This window comes from Carettochelys insculpta, chromosome 5 (assembly GCF_033958435.1).
Source record: "Carettochelys insculpta isolate YL-2023 chromosome 5, ASM3395843v1, whole genome shotgun sequence".
NCBI classification, from domain to species: Eukaryota; Metazoa; Chordata; order Testudines; family Carettochelyidae; genus Carettochelys; species Carettochelys insculpta.
Window position 1 is genome coordinate 2,552,202 of NC_134141.1, and position 15,753 is coordinate 2,567,954.

The window sequence follows — 15,753 nt, forward strand, 5'->3', positions numbered from 1 at the left end:
TTTATCATCCAAGGGCCCCACTGCTTTTTTAGCAGGCTTCCTGCTTCTAATGTATTTAAAAAACATTTTACTATTGTTTTTTGAATTTTTGGCTAGCTGTTCCTCAAACTCTTTTTTGGCTTTTCTTACTACATTATGACAGTTAATTTGGGAGTGTTTATGTTCCTTTCTATTTTCCTCACTAGGATTTGACTTCCACTTTTTAAAAGCTGCCCTTTTCTCTCTCACTGCCTTTTTAACATGGCTGTTTAGCCATGGTGGTTCTTTGTTAGGTCTCTTACTGTGTTTTTTTATTTGGGGTATACATTTAAGTTGGGCCTCTAGTATGGTGTCTTTAAACAGCTTCCATGCAGCTTCCAGGGATTTTAGTTTAATTACTCTACCTTTTAGTTTCTGTTTAACTAGCTTCCTCATTTTAGTGTAATTCCCCTTTTTGAAATTAAATGCCAGAGTGTTTGACCGCTGCGGTGTTCTTCCCAACACAGGAATATTAAAAGTTATTATATTGTGGTCACTATTTCCAAGCGGTCCAGTAACAGTTACCTCTTGGACCAGATCCTGCGTTCCAGTCAAGACTAGATCGAGAATCGACTCTCCCCTTGTGGGTTCCTGTACTAGCTGCTCCAAGAAGCAGTCATTTAAGGCATCAAGAAATTTAATCTCTGAATCCCGTCCTGAGGTGACATGCACCCAATCAATATGGGGATAATTGAAATCAGCTATTACCCCTTGAACCTCTCTCCTCCAGCATTCTCTCATCTGACACCATCCATGGTCTGGCATGATTTTTAGTTAGCTGGATGACCACTTATCATGAGTGTGGCCTAGTTTCCCATGGTCCTATGGAGTTTGCTTATAGCCACCAGTCCTGGCTCTCAGTGTTCTGTTTGGTTATTTTGGTCTAATTTACCCATCAATGTCCAGGAAGCAGTGGAAGTGTTGGTAATGCTGCTAGACCATATTGACTTCCCACAGTCTAGCAAATTCTCTCATGCAGCACCAGTCGGGCCCTGGAGTGCCATACTGGGGAGATTCAAGATGTACTGTTTGCAGAACCTCCTCCTAGAGCTACTAAGAGGAGTTAAGGGTGACATGGAAGGCAGGCCTGAGGTCATCTACTATCTGAAAACAGGTGAGACCACCACAACGTAGCTAACACAATATAAAATGCTGGTACAAACTGAGTTGTAGTTTTACCTTATGGACCTGATCAACAGGATTGCAGAACTAGGCCTTTACTTTTTTTTCCCCCCTGCAACCATATCCAAAACCAAGCAAGTGCATTACTTCCAATTCAAACCGTCTGCTTTGACCTCCAGTGTGCGTAGCAGTTCTGCACCCCCAGCCAACTGTGCAGGATGTACCATAGATCTGTGAGGAATAGTGCAAAGATGACAACACTGCCGGTTTTCACAGCTTCATAGCAAGCCCTGTGCTATTTGGGTTCATTTCTTTGCTTATCATGATCTGATTTTTGTCTTCACACTTGTGACAGTTTTGCCTTTATGCATAATACTCCTTATCTCTCTGCGACCAAAGGAAGTGAACCCATGGGTTGCCCTCACCCAAGATGCTTTGAAGGGGTAAAGTGAACCTGCCCCCGTAAAAGTTGGAAAAGCTGTGGTCAGGTAAGATGGTGATCCCTACATCAGTATATGAGGGCCAGGAGAATATGGAATGGTCAGAAAGGAGATTGGGAACAGCAGGGCTGAGGGGAAATCAGACACAAACTCATTAGCAACAAGAGTAAGGGGAGCTGGAGGCAGACTGAGGTGCAGGGAAACATGGGATGCAGGAGAAGACTAAGAAAGAGAACGGGGGTGGGTCAGCAGCGAGGAAGAACGCAAAAATAGGAGACTCCATGGCACAGAAAGGGAATGTGAGGAGAGAAAAAGAAACAAGCAGCTGGTGGTGCATGGGGACTGCTGAACTGCATGAGAGGAACCTGAGTGGGCAAGAAACTGTGAGAGGAAGAAACGATAATGACAAAGTGGGAACTGGAGAGCATCACAGAGCATCTCTCCAGCCAAGGTGCACAGGGAGGTGTGCAGAGCCTCCTGCTAGTCAGTGAGCAGCACAGTTTTTCATATATGCATTTCAGATTGCGTTTGGAATCCAAGACGCGCTCGCTCTCTCTCTCTCTCTCTCTCTCTCTCTCTCTCACACACACACACACACACACACACACACACACGGAGAGAGAGAGCAGGCGGCTCCTCTGGGAGAGCCTAGACAGCAGGAGGCAGATAATACACAAACACGCACAAACTCATTTCTAAGAAAAGCCTCATGATTTTATAGCCAGTCTCCCAGTTTTGCAATGGGCAATCCTGCTCTTTGTTACAGCAGTGGGAATTGTGTTTCTATGGCCCGCGCTAAACTCAGCACATTTCTTGTACTAGGATTGCTCCCCCTCCCCACCTTTAGAAATTACAAGTTCCTTAAAATATAAACATGCTTTATTTTCCAAACACTTCAGTGGGCTTATTGTTTCCACCATTTATATGTAACATTAGAGTTTAATCATGAAATTGTTAACCATAAAAATATTAAATAGTTGAGTATAGTACATTTGAAAAAATTAGTGAGTGTTTCAGAATGAGCACTTGGAGAGAAAATTTATGCATAGAAACAATGGAGAATTACAATTAAGAGCTCTAGGGATCTCAGAATGATTTGTCCAGCTATTACCTAGTCATTTCAATTTAAATTAAAATTGTAACTATTTTCTAGTCTACTAAAAATATGTGGTGTCACATTAAGAGTTTTAATGGAGCTTTCTCCAGGGAATGCAAAAAAGCGAGTTGGTAGCGCATAAATAACTATATATTGAGACTGAATGAATTTTGCCAAAAAATAAGATAAAAACAAAAGTGACAGTGGATTATTCTCTATCCTCTAATGAAGCGAAGCCCACACTTTAAACCAAAGAAATAGTTCACAGGGTGTCTAACTATACTGCTTTTTCAGAGCTTCCTGATTTTTAACTGGATGAATGTGGTATAAAATTATACTGCCTATTTTGTTCCCAAAGTAAAAGAATACTTTTTAATGTTACAATACCCTGCATCCAAATCCCAAAGTAAGTTGATCTGTTCAATCTGATAGCCCCAATTTATGGAAAATGGCATTAGTGGAGGCTTGGAAAATGACAGAAGGGGCTTAGAGAAATAAATGGGATTTCTAGGGAGGCAATCTATTCATATCTACCTACACTTGCATAGGCCAGATCTGACCAAATTTTATTAAATTGCTATTACAAAACCAGCCTCTCTCTGGGCCTGGCTGGGACTGAAAATGGGCTGTGGAACCTGGGTGAAATGCTCTTCCCACTGAAGAGTCATTTTGAGCAAGACCAAGCCCAGTTTCAACTCTACCTTGCTTGTGATAGTAGTGCCCCACTGAGCAAGCCAAATGACCTGTGGGAGCAGCCAGAACCCCCTACTCAGCCCAGACCAGAGGTGTTTAACTGGAGACCTTTTAAAGGGGCCTGACCAGGAAGGGTGTGTTTCAAAGTACACATTCCCTTTCAGCTCTAAAAGGGGGTGAATCTACCATCGCAAGCTGGAGGTGACTGGGGCTTCCTACACCTGAAATGGGAGCGCTCCACCTTCAAAGCTGAAGGAGCACAGTTGTGGAATGCAGTATTGCTAAATTAATTTATATGGGCACCTCTTACAAGCGTCCAGGAGTCAGTCACCAAAATGATTACTGAATGAAGACTCCTGGCCTGCATAAGGCAGGGGATCTGACCAGGGAGATAACCAAAGTGGTCCTTTCTGGCCTCAAAATGCTATGAATGTAATAATCTAAAATGAAATAGCACCCTAAAGGGAACAAGCTCTAGACCTGGGCAGACCATAAAACAGCCTGAGGCACTTTACTTGTGCATCGGCAGGTATGGCCACTTGCATCTCCCATTGGCCAGGAATGTTGATTCGCAGCCAATGGGAACTATGGGAAGCAGTGTCCCAGCCCATGCCGCTTCCTGGCCAACACGATCTGCAGGAACATCCATCTGTAGCCAACAGGAGCTGCAAACAGCTGTACTTATGGCCATGCAATTAAATAAAATGCTGGTGGCCTACTAGAACCCAGCCCTGGCCAACCGCCTCTGGCTTATTGCCCACCCCCATGTTGGGCCTTACAATGAAGCCACCTACCATATAAGAATCTCCCTGCCCCACACCCCACAGTCCCTGCTAAGTAAATCACAGCATTTCACAGGCTGACCAAACCAGCGATGTGCGCTTCCATTCTGAAGCATGACAGTTAAACAGCACCACTTCATTCCACATTTCTTGTTCGTTAGTTAATTTCAATAACCATCCAGGACTGACTCAAGTTCTTTCCTCTTCTTATCTCACTATCATCAACAATGAAAATCTTGCCAGACAAATATGGTCTATATAACTACCTGGACAACTACATTGCCTTCCATTTGAAAGACTGCAAAGGTGGTGCTCACCAGAGAGCAGAACAAAGAGGTGAATGTATTTAAGTATTCTTTAGGTAGTAGAATCAATTTTCCAGAAGTTAGACAGGCTTTAATCACAGAACATTGTATTGTCTGCTTTTGGGTGAAGACATCATCATGCCATTACATTTTTCAAGGACGGGCAGATTAAAGCTTTAGGCATCAGCAAGAAAGGCCAAAAGTGTTAAAAGGAAGCAAAGGACAGCCTTGTTATCTGTCTGTCCCACCAATAACGGGTTGCGGCTTTGGCTTTGAGACACTTGAGGACTGTTCCACGTAGCATTCTTGTTTGCTTTTTTAAATGCTACATTATTTTCATAAATTACAGATGTCAACCCAAAAGTTCCCTTAGGTTAATATATTGACTTTAATTAAAGTAAAACAATAAGACAGATTAGTCTAACAATCTGAGCTCCTGACATTCTGAGAAACAAGTTTTTGCGATGTTTTCGGAGTGGCGCACTACGTTGCTCCCACGTTCCAAACTTTGTCATCATTAGCAGTTACAAATAACCTAAAATATTGAACTGAGTATCTGTTTACATCCTCTTTCCTTCAAAACATAGTTTCATCTTTGTTTCAGATTCCGTGTCGCAGGGCCAGTAGACACCTTTGCTAACATTAGTATAGGCCAAACCCAGATTAAACACACTGAGTTTTCTGGTTCTCCACCTAGTTATACCATCATCAACTACAGGTTGAACCTCTATAATCCGGAACACTCTCCTCCAGCAAACTCCATAATCTGACATGATTTTAGTTAGCCAGACAACCACTTGTGTATGTCCAAGTTTCCCACGGTCCCATAAAGTAGGTAACAGAGCCAGGACTCCTAGCTGTACTGTCCTGTTATTTAGCTGTAATTTACCCCTAAATGTCTTCCAGGAGCCCAGTAAGCAGTGCAAATGTTGGTAATGTGCTAGCAAATGTCGACCCCCGCCCCATCATCTGGCAAAGTCTCTCCATGCACTGGTCAGGTCCCTAGCGTGTTGGACGAGAGAGGTTCAACCTGTAGTATCACATGTCCCCTGCAGTGAGTAGTATGTACTGGCACACTTCCTTGTGGCCCTGTCTGAGGATTAGCTCTGCTCAGATCTGATACCTACTTCTGCTGTTTGCTACATGGTGTTGTCTCTCTCCCTCCCTCCCTGTCTGCATGCTTGGGCCTCTGGCCATGTCACTAAAGTCTTCTTGTGCACCACCCTGATGGTACCACTTCCCCAGTGGCTGGCAGTGGAACCTTAAGCCTACCCTCTACTCCAGATTTCAGTCCAAGGACCCCATCTCTAGCTATGACGGGCTGCTCACTACCAGAGCACACTGCTTTTCCCCTAGACTCCTTCCTACATCTTCCCGCTTCTCAGCTCTACCCTCTGGTTACCCCTTCTATGGGTTTACCAGCTCAGTCTCCCTCCTATGGCACTGTACCTTCAAACACACCTACTTCCAGGCTGTGACTACAGATGCCTTCTAACTCTCCTAACTCTTGGGCCCCCTTCAGTTGCCAGCTTCCTGGCTTTATCATAGCCCTGTCTGTTCCTTCTCAGCTGGGCTCCATCATCATTCTGGTGATTATTTAACCCACCTAATTCCCCTCATCTGTGACCTAGGTAGTAAACTGACTCCTTCTCTTATCCCTTTAATACCCTAGGCCAGCATGGGGTGAACATCATGTCACATCACAGCTAGGTCAACACATTAGCCCGGCAAATGGTTTTGGCTAGAGTGGTGGCATGAGGGTGTGTTGTTGTGGTTTGTTTCCTTTTAAGATTTGCTGTAGTTCAAGCAGAAATTATTCTGGCATGGTTTCCTGACAAGAGTTCAGGCTACATGAGCACAGTGGTCTCTTTTGGCCTTAGAATCTATGACTAGGGCCCCACCAAATTCACAGCCATGCAAAAACACATCACAGACTGAATTAAAAGATGGGTACCTAGATGGGCTTTTCCCATTGCCAACTTCAGGCCTTAAGGTCAAAAACTCAACCCCAGATCTACCCTCTCATACCAAAATGAGATCCCCCTATTAGATTTATTCATTCCCAGCCAGAGGGCCAACTGCACCTGGAGGATCAGCAGAGCTAGGGGTTCAGGCTGGTCACTGACTTAAGCAATCACTGCCCCATGTGACAGCTGATACAGCCTGAAGTCAGTTGCAATAACCACAAAGGCTAGCCATTCTTTTAAGCTGCAGTTCTGGAGCACAATACACAGCCACCAGGAAAGCAGAGCTATTTACTGAGGCTCTGAGCAGAACCAGTTTCACAGCTGGTCAACATACAACTAATCAAGAATCCCACCTGGATACAAACCTGCATCCTAGCCAGAGATGGGCAAAGTGCATGTGTGTTACATTCCTGATTCTCAGCTTGATGTGTCATTTCTTCAGAGTAAAAAATATTAGGGGGGAAAATAACCACACAGGAGCCTGTGAAGAGGAGCCTTGTTTCACAAAGGGCATGTAAGAATTAGTTATCAACCACCACCACAGGCTCAGAGCACCTTGCTATCTGATGCCTCTCACTATTTCCTTCCATCTTTCCCTGTCCAGCGCAGAGTGGCTTAGTTTCTGTAAGCTAGCTTGAATCAATTATCTTCAAACTGATTTTTCAGTTTAAAATGATGGAAGGAACAAGACATCTTATTGTTGTCTGCTTTCATAGAATCTTAGGGCTGGAAGGGACCTCAGGAGGTAATCTAGTCCAGCCCCCTGCCTGGAGCTGGATCAACCCCAACTAAATCATTCCAGCCAGGACTTTGTCAAGCCAGGTCTTAACCTCTAGGGATGGAGACTCCACCACTTTTCTGGGTAACACATTTCAGTGCTTCACCACCCTCTTGGTGAAATAGTTTTTCTTAATATCCAACCTACACCTTCCCCTCTAACTTCAGAGCATTGCTCCTTGTTCTGCCATCTGTCACCACCACCAAGAGTCTCTTTCCATCCTCTTTAGAACCTCCTTTTAGGAAGTTGAAGCCTGCTATCCATTTACCTCTCAGTTCTTCTCTTCTGCAAACTAAGTCCAAATCGCTCCACCTCTCCTCACAGGTCATGTGCACCAACCCCTCAATCATTTTCACTACCCTCCACTGAACCCTCTCCAACGTGTCTGCATCATTTCTATGCTGGGGGCCCAGAACTGGATGCAATTCTCCAGATGTGGCCTCACCAGTGCCGAACAGAGGAGAATACTAACTTCTCCAAATTTGCTGGAAATGCTTCTCCTAATGCATCCCAATATGCTGTTAGCCTTCTTAGCTATGAGTGCACACTGTTGACTCATATCCAGCCTCTCATCCACAGGTAATCCACAGGTCCTTTTCTGATGCACTGCTACTTAGCCAGTTGGTCCCCAGACTGTAACAGGACTCTGCACTTGTTGAAACTCAAGTTTCTGTTGTCCAAATCCTCCAATTTGCTGAGGTACTCTAGACCCTATCCCTACCCTCCTATGTATCTACCTGACCCCTAGCTTAGTGTCATCCACAAGTTTGCTGAGGGTGCAATCCATCCCCTCAGAGGTCATTAATAAAGATGATTAACAATACTGGCCCTAGAACCAAGCCTTGGGGCACTCCACTTGAAACCAACCACCAACTAGACACTGAGCCATTGGCCACTACTTGGTAGGTCCATCCATCAAGCCAGCTTTCTATCCATCTTACAGCCCATGTATCCAATCCGTACTTCCTTAACTTACAGACAAGAATGTTGTGAGATAATGTATCAAAAGCTTTGCTAAAGTGCAAGTATATCACATCCATTGATTTCCCCATATCTACAGAGCCAGTGACTTCATCAGAGAAGCTAATCAGATTGGTCAGGCACAACTTGCCCTTGGTGAATTCATGTTGATTATGCTCGATCGCTTTCCCCTCTCCCAAGTGCTCCAAAATGGATTCCTTGAGGATCCCCTCCATTTTTCCAGGGACGAGGTAAGGCTGACTGGTCTATAGTTTCCTGGACTGTCCTCCTTTCCTTTTTAAAGCATGGGCACTACATTTGCCTTTTTCCAAACATCTGGGACCTCTCCCTATCTCTTTGCTTTTCAAAGATAATAGCCAAAGGCTCTGCAATGACATCTGCCAATTCCCTCAGTACCCTTGTATACATTAAATCCAGACCCATGGATTTGTGCATCTAGCTTTTTCTAAATAGCTCTTATCCTGTTCTTTCCCCACTGAGAGCTGCCCCCTGCCTTCCCATTCTGCATTGCCTAGTGCCGTAGTCGGGGAGCTGACCTTATCTGTGAAGACTGAGGCAAAAAAAGCATTGAGTACTTCAGCCTTTCCCTCATCTGTCACCAGGTTACCTCTCTCATCCAGAAATGGACCCATATCCTCCCCGATCACCCTTATTGTTAACATGCCCGTAGAAACCCTTCTTGTCACCCTTCACATCCTTGCTAACTGCAGTTCTGATTGTGCTTTCGCTTTCCTGTTTACTCCCCTGCATTCTCCAACCATATATTACACAGCTACTGGGCAGGAAGAAGCAGCATGTTCATGGCTGCATGGCAACCATTTGCCTTCAAGGGAAGTAGCAGCCTTTGTTCCTCATAGTAATTACTACTCAGTTCTACTCACCACAGAGTGATGGTTTGTACATTTAGTCCAAGACAGGACAACTGCAGCCCAAGTACTGGTGAAGAGTTGAATCCTGGAGCCCACTGAGTGGGTGTGTACACAGCCTGAGCTGGTGTTACATGAAGTTTCTTTGCTGTTCAGCACACAGGACTTTCACTGCTAAGGCTGACAGGTGTCTGTTGCCAAGGCCAGGTCTGAACTAGGAGGTAAAAATAATTTAGATATGCAAATCCAGCTGTGAAAATTACATGGCTGGAGTCGACTTATCTAAAATTGACTTTAGCTATCGACCCCTGGCTTCGTGCACAATGGGAGACTTCTGTTACTTCTCACAGCTGCCAGGAGTACCAGGATCAAAAGCAGTGCCATGACTGTTCAACTTAGCACACCCCTCACGAGGCATGCTGAATCAAACCCTCGAAGGTCAGCTGCCAGCGCACTGATGTTCTCAGTTGTAGACATACTAAGAGCATCCATAACATGCCCACCGCTGTCCAAATAGCAATGCCAATAGAACTGTAGGCCCTTGAAGGGTCTTCTAGTCCAGTCTCCTGCATTCATGGCAGGAACAAGCACCCTCTAGACCATTCCTGACAGATCTTTGTCTACTTCCCCTAAAACGTCTCCAACGATGGGGATTCTACCATCTTCCTTGACAATTTACTGCATTGCTTAATCACCCTGACTATTAAGAAGTTTTTCTTAAAGTCCAACTTAAACCACCTTTGCTGCAACTGAAGCCCATTGCTTCTTGTCCTATCCTCGGAGGTTAAGCAGTTTTCTCCCACCCTTTTAACAATCTTTTGCATACTTGAAAATTACCTCCTCTGATTATCTCTTTTCCAGACTAAAACTCAAATTCTTTCCATATTCTCTCAAAGGGCATATTTTCTGCACCTTTAATCATTTTTGTTGCTCTTCTCTGGACTTTCTTCATTTGTCCACATCTTTCCAGAACCGGACGAAATTCCAGGATCATCCAAACATCTCTTGGGCACCCAAGAATGCTACAGAACCCCAATAATGTATAATATTTAGATTTAAAACAAAGTTTTTGAATAGTACTTGAAGTACTAAATAGCTTTTGTTCAAGAGTTATGGGAAGTGGTAAGATTACCTCTGTGCTTCTCATATGCAAATACTGAGAAAGTATGATGCACATGCATACAATAAATTACAGTTTGAAACCCTACTTTGCAAGGTAGATATTGTAACAGAACTATATATACAGTTCTCTGCTTTAGCAGATTGCAAGGCATTTTTCCCCTGCCTTTCAGAAAGTTTGAGCCCATAACATAGTAGCCTAAAGAGACTGTTGCCGGGAAAGAAGAGTCTATATCCAAATGCTTTGAGCAACACTAGCTTTTATCAGCATGTCAGAACAGCAGGCTCCCAACTTTTTACCTCTTGCCCTCCCCTTCCTTATCAATCGGCATCTCCCCTCCTGCAGGACTCGGACTGTGGCTCTGGAAAGGGGAGCCTCCAGATAGGTAAGGGAACAGGGGCCAGAGCTGGCACAGAGCCTGAATCCCAGTGTGGAGTTGGATGGCCCCTCCTCCTTGTCCTCCATGGAGGCTGGCCTGGGCCCCCACTGCGAGTTTCTCCAGGCCCTTTGGGAGTATGTCCACTCAGATGACTGATCTCTTCCACAGAATAATCACATCTGTAGGAGGGGTCCAGATTTTTGACATAGTTGACAGCAGCCATATCTGGTCTTGCCTCCATCAGGAACCCAAACTATTGTATTCCTCTTCTCCCAGCTCTGCAATCATGTAAGATGTGCAGGGCTGTATATAACATGGTTTTCTTCACAGCCCAGGAAAAAAGTTATGAGAATGCTTAGTTACTATTGCTCTTCTGTCTTACAAAAACACTATAGCAAAGTTCTTTGCACTTCTGCATACATTTGCTGAAAATCTGAGCAAAGCCATTCTTCCCTATCATTGCCTTTATAATTATAATTTACAATTAAATAAGTGTCCACTTGCGTCTAAGTATGCAAGGGGTATTTAACTGGGATAGATAGCAGATTTAGTTTCCTTTGTCAGGTGATTAAACACAACACCTACCTGAAGATCTCTGTGCATGCTTAGCAGCTAGTCTCACCAACAGAGATTGCTCCAATAAAAGATACTGACTCACCCACCTTGTCTGTGAGCCAAAACAGCTACCAAAACTTTAACTTCCTGTGGATTTGCTTACTAGCTGTGCCTGTTTGAAGTTGTATAGGTCTATCCAGCAACAGTAGTAGAACCCACAGGGCAAGACTCCAGCAATGGCCTCCATGTCTGTTGTAATTACTTAGTTACCACCTCTGCACACTCTGGTATGGAATACCTCTAGAATGGCTTGGCTCTAAGCTTCAAAGTACTACCCTCCAGGATCAGAAAGCTTATGCACACAGTTGTTAACCATCACTAAAGGCTTAGTAACGAATTACCATATTATAATATTTCATATGGGTTTATCATTTAAATCCCAGCATTGTTGGCTTAACATATTTATTGAAGTCAATCCTATTTTGTTCAACATATTGAGCATATAGTTTAACTGGTGACCACAGCTGTGACTTAGTTAACGATCTCAATAAATCCTACTTAGACAGGAAAAGAATTATGCAAATGAATGATCTGCTTCCTGCCCAACATGTACTTTCACTAAGCAGACACCAAAAATAATCTTTAGAATTAGAAAATTAACTCTTATTTGGACTTCAATTTTATACCCAAGAGAAGAGCCTAGCTTATATTTATAAAATGTTTATTTCAGAAAGAAATTACATTTGCAGAATACAAGTAGTTGAACATTCACATCCACATGAGAGGTGGACACGTGGAGACAGTTTGTATACAAACATACATGATTAAAGACAAGGACAGAGTTATCACATTTATTCACAAATTAGTGTATTTAAAAATAGAACAGTTCTTTGAACAAGATTAGAGAACTAAAATAATTAGGGTAAAGCAGTGTAAAATCACCCTTGCTTTGGATATGACTCCTCCATCAATTACACCTTGCAGCTAGATAGGATATCTTCCACTAGTCTCTTGTAGACCCATGCATCACCTTTAAGTCGTTGCCTCCTGATACCTACTACTTCAGATTTATTGAGCTGGCACACTTCTAGCTCAAATTGCATTGTCACTTTGCCAAAATCTGACTGCGTTTGACATTTCAAGGTATACCTGCATGGCCAAGGCAAAGAGAAATAAAATAGTCACTGTTCTTTTAATATTCGTTAGGAAGTTGCCAACATGAAAACTTAAGAGGGGACAATTAACAATTCCCACACAAAGTATCACATGGAGATGCAGCAGTGCAGGCAAACAGCTTGAACAAGGTAAGGTAAAATGAAGGCTAGCTCCCTCTTGAAAGAGGGTACCTTGTCTGCAAAGGCTAATGAAGAGCACAAGATCTCTTTCGCCACAAGAATGGCTGCCTGCCTCTCCCGGGAAGTGGGATCTATGACAAAGAACAAGGCAGGGGGATGATTATAGTTTTCTCCAGTCAGATTATCTTCTGCAACTATTACAGCAATATCCCCTGTTGTAAGGCTGTCCCTAACCTCCTGCATCAGGCTTCAAGAGCAGCAGTCTTCCCAATGAACAGAAATTGAACCATCCTGATTTCTGGAGATGCAGCATTGCGTGGTGGCAACAACTCATCTCTTGCCACATTTGAGGCATGAAAGACCAAGATCTGATCTCTGAATCAGCATGTCAAAGTTAGTCACTTAAATGAAGTTAAGTGCTTCTTCCTGGATGCTTAGCAGAGGCTGATCTTTTTAAATGACTTCCTTCAAGTGAAGAGAATTTTATAAACAAAGATTATCCATGTGAGTTATGATCCCTGTTTTATACATCAGGAAACTTCAGTATAGGCATTTGAAGTGTCTTGACCAATGTCAGTTACATGCAGACATGCAGCTCCTTAAGCAGAGACCCTGCAAACTAAAGCAATGTCTGAGCCTGCATGTATAAGTATTAAGGCTTACATTATGTCAGCCAGGATGGATGGTATTTTAAGTGGCATTATGTGATGGCCACAACAAATCTCCATCATGTTAGCACTAAAGTGCCTTATCTCTGGTAGTGTGACAGTATCCCAAAGAGCCTCTGCCACCCATGAAATCACAAGAGATAGGATTAGCTGTTTGCTCAGTCTCTTTAAAGCAAGTTGCCACAACATTCATGACAGGTCAGCACAGGAGACTATTAACATTATCAGGAGCATGTTAAACTATTTCTTTTGCATCAATAGGCAATATTTAGCACGTTGATATGTCTCATGAGGTTGTTTAATAAGAGGTACAATATTAAAACAAAAAGGCAGCATAAGGGGTTGAGAGGAAAGAAAGTTGAATGCTTTGCTTTAGCAAAATTAGAGAACCAACCAATGGGGCCAAAGATTAGTTTTGCCTGATGTTTTAACTTACCCTTTCTGTACATAGTCAACATGTTTCTCTGGGAGGATGGCAATTATTTCATTCAACAGCTGGTCTGGATTCAGTAGTTTAGTTGTGGTTACATTATAATGAGCCTGAAAAATAGAAGTGCAAGAAGCTCAGTCAGGAAGGCAAACTTGTTTTTAATATTCATGTCAAACCCTACAGATCCTGTGGCAATAAATATTTTAAGCAAAGGTTACACACCTCTCACAGTAACTGTTTTGAGATGCGTCTCCCATGGGTATTCGACAAGCCCTCAACCAGAGGAGGGCTTCCTGTTATCAGCCTGCCTTTGGCCTGTGCGTGTGTTCCATATAACCTTGCGCCATACGCCCAGACTGTCAGGCCAAACTGCCCCCAGTTTTCTCTAAATGTGCAACACCAGGCCAAAGCATGGGTAAGGCAGGGCAGATAACTGGACACTAACAGGGACACATCTTGAACTACAGGTCCTGCACAAAGAGTAACCTTTGCTTTGAGTAGTGTCCCTGAGGGTGCTCTACTGCAGGTGACTCCTGAGCAGTATCCCTGCGAGGAAAGGGCTCTAGAATTAAGTGCAAGACTGAAGCCAGTGATCCAGTGGGGGCAGATCAACCCACAGTGTTTAAGGTAAGAAGCACTGAGGCCCATGTAGCAGTTCTGCATCTCAGGCAACTGAACGTCAGTGTAGCTGGGGAAAGTCACCTGTGATCTGGTAGATGAGTCATTCTCTCAGGAGGCAGAGCACAGCTGCATCATAGAAAGCACCAAAACACAGAGCTCTATCTGAAAGGTTTGTGAAGAAAATCGTGGACCCCTCAGATCTTTCTGCAGTGACAACCAACCAATCTAGCTTATTTCCAAAACTATTTATCCTGTCACAATGCCTATCTCAAATCTAACACGAAAAGGAGGTCTCAGCTCAGGTGTGTGTTTTAGAGAAAAATATATGCCGATGAATGAACTGGTGCTGAAGCTGTTAGGAGGAACACATTTGCTGAGAACTTTGGATGCAATCGTAAGGAGAACTTGTCCTTGAAACTTATCATAAAGGGAGGTCTGCAGCCAAGGCCAAATCCCTCTAGATCTGAGGGCAGATATGATAGCTATTAGAAAAGCCATTTTCATAAATAAATGGAAGGAAGGAGCAGGTTTCCACAGCTTCAAATGAGGGTCCTATGGTATTTCTAATTACCAGTTTGAGATCCCAAATCAGAGCAGGTTTCTTAACCTTGAGTAAAGACTGCTCAACCCTTAAGTCAAATGGCACTGGATGAAGAAATACAGAAAACCCCACTAAGGCTATGTCTACACTAGCCCCAAACTTCGAAATGGCCATGCAAATGGCCATTTCAAAGTTTAGTAATGAAGCACTGAAATGCATATTCAGCGCTTCATTAGCATGCGGGCAGAGGTGGCGCTTTGAAATTGATGCGCCTCACTGCCGCGCGGCTCGTCCCAACGGGGCTTCTTTTCGACAGGACCCCGCCTACTTCGAAGTCCCCTTATTCCCGTGAGCAGGTGGGAATAAGGGGACTTCGAAGTAGGCGGGGTCCTTTCGAAAAGGAGCCTCGTCGGGACAAGCCACGTCATTTTCAAAGCACCGCGGCCGCCCGCATGCTAATGAAGCGCTGAATATGCATTTCAGCGCTTCATTAGTAAACTTCGAAATGGCCATTTGCGTGGCCATTTCGAAGTTTGAGGCTAGTGTAGACACGCCCTAAGTGAGGGAATGAAATGCTGATATTGGGGTCTAATGAACCTCAGAGCCTTAAAAGAGCATGATTAAAAACGTTAAGCCAGAATGGCTGAAAACAGAAAATCCAGGCACAAGGTATGATAACTACACCAGGGTTGAATCTTTTCCGTTTCTGATGGTAAGTAGTTCTAGTTGATTCCCTGCAAGTGTTTAGTGATACTTGTACTTCTGCCAAACAGGAACAGCAAATGAGTCTGAACTAGGAGGCCTAAAGATAAAGTGAGCAAACTCACTGTCTCAGCTTCCTCAGCAGCTTTCTAACTGAGTATCTTGCACTGTTCTGCTCCAAAGCATTCAAAGTTACACTAGTGGTTTTTCAGGTTCTGGGAGCCAGGAACATTGACTCAATGGCAGACGCATTTGGAGCGCAGCAGACCTGGCACCCACTTGCCTGCTACTGCCCAAGTTTCTGCATTCCTGGTGCAGTCTGGACTCATTTCAGTTAGGTGGGCTCATAGCCCAGGATTTTCTGGGCTTGTCAGAAGCTAACTGGACAATATTA

At 43.8% G+C, this 15,753-nt stretch overlaps 1 protein-coding gene across 1 annotated transcript in view; it reads right to left on the reverse strand.

Annotated features, from left to right (window-relative positions):
- Positions 1-11,937: 11,937 nt before the first annotated feature.
- The window catches only part of MELK (maternal embryonic leucine zipper kinase), a 45,246-nt gene continuing 41,430 nt past the window's right edge, over positions 11,938-15,753 (reverse strand). The window contains exons 17-18 of the mRNA XM_074994014.1: positions 13,502-13,605; positions 11,938-12,251 (exon numbers count right to left, since the gene is read on the reverse strand). Of these exons, the coding sequence (XP_074850115.1) occupies positions 12,074-12,251; positions 13,502-13,605 (282 nt within the window). The 3' untranslated portion in view covers positions 11,938-12,073. The remainder of the gene's footprint in view (positions 12,252-13,501; positions 13,606-15,753) is intronic.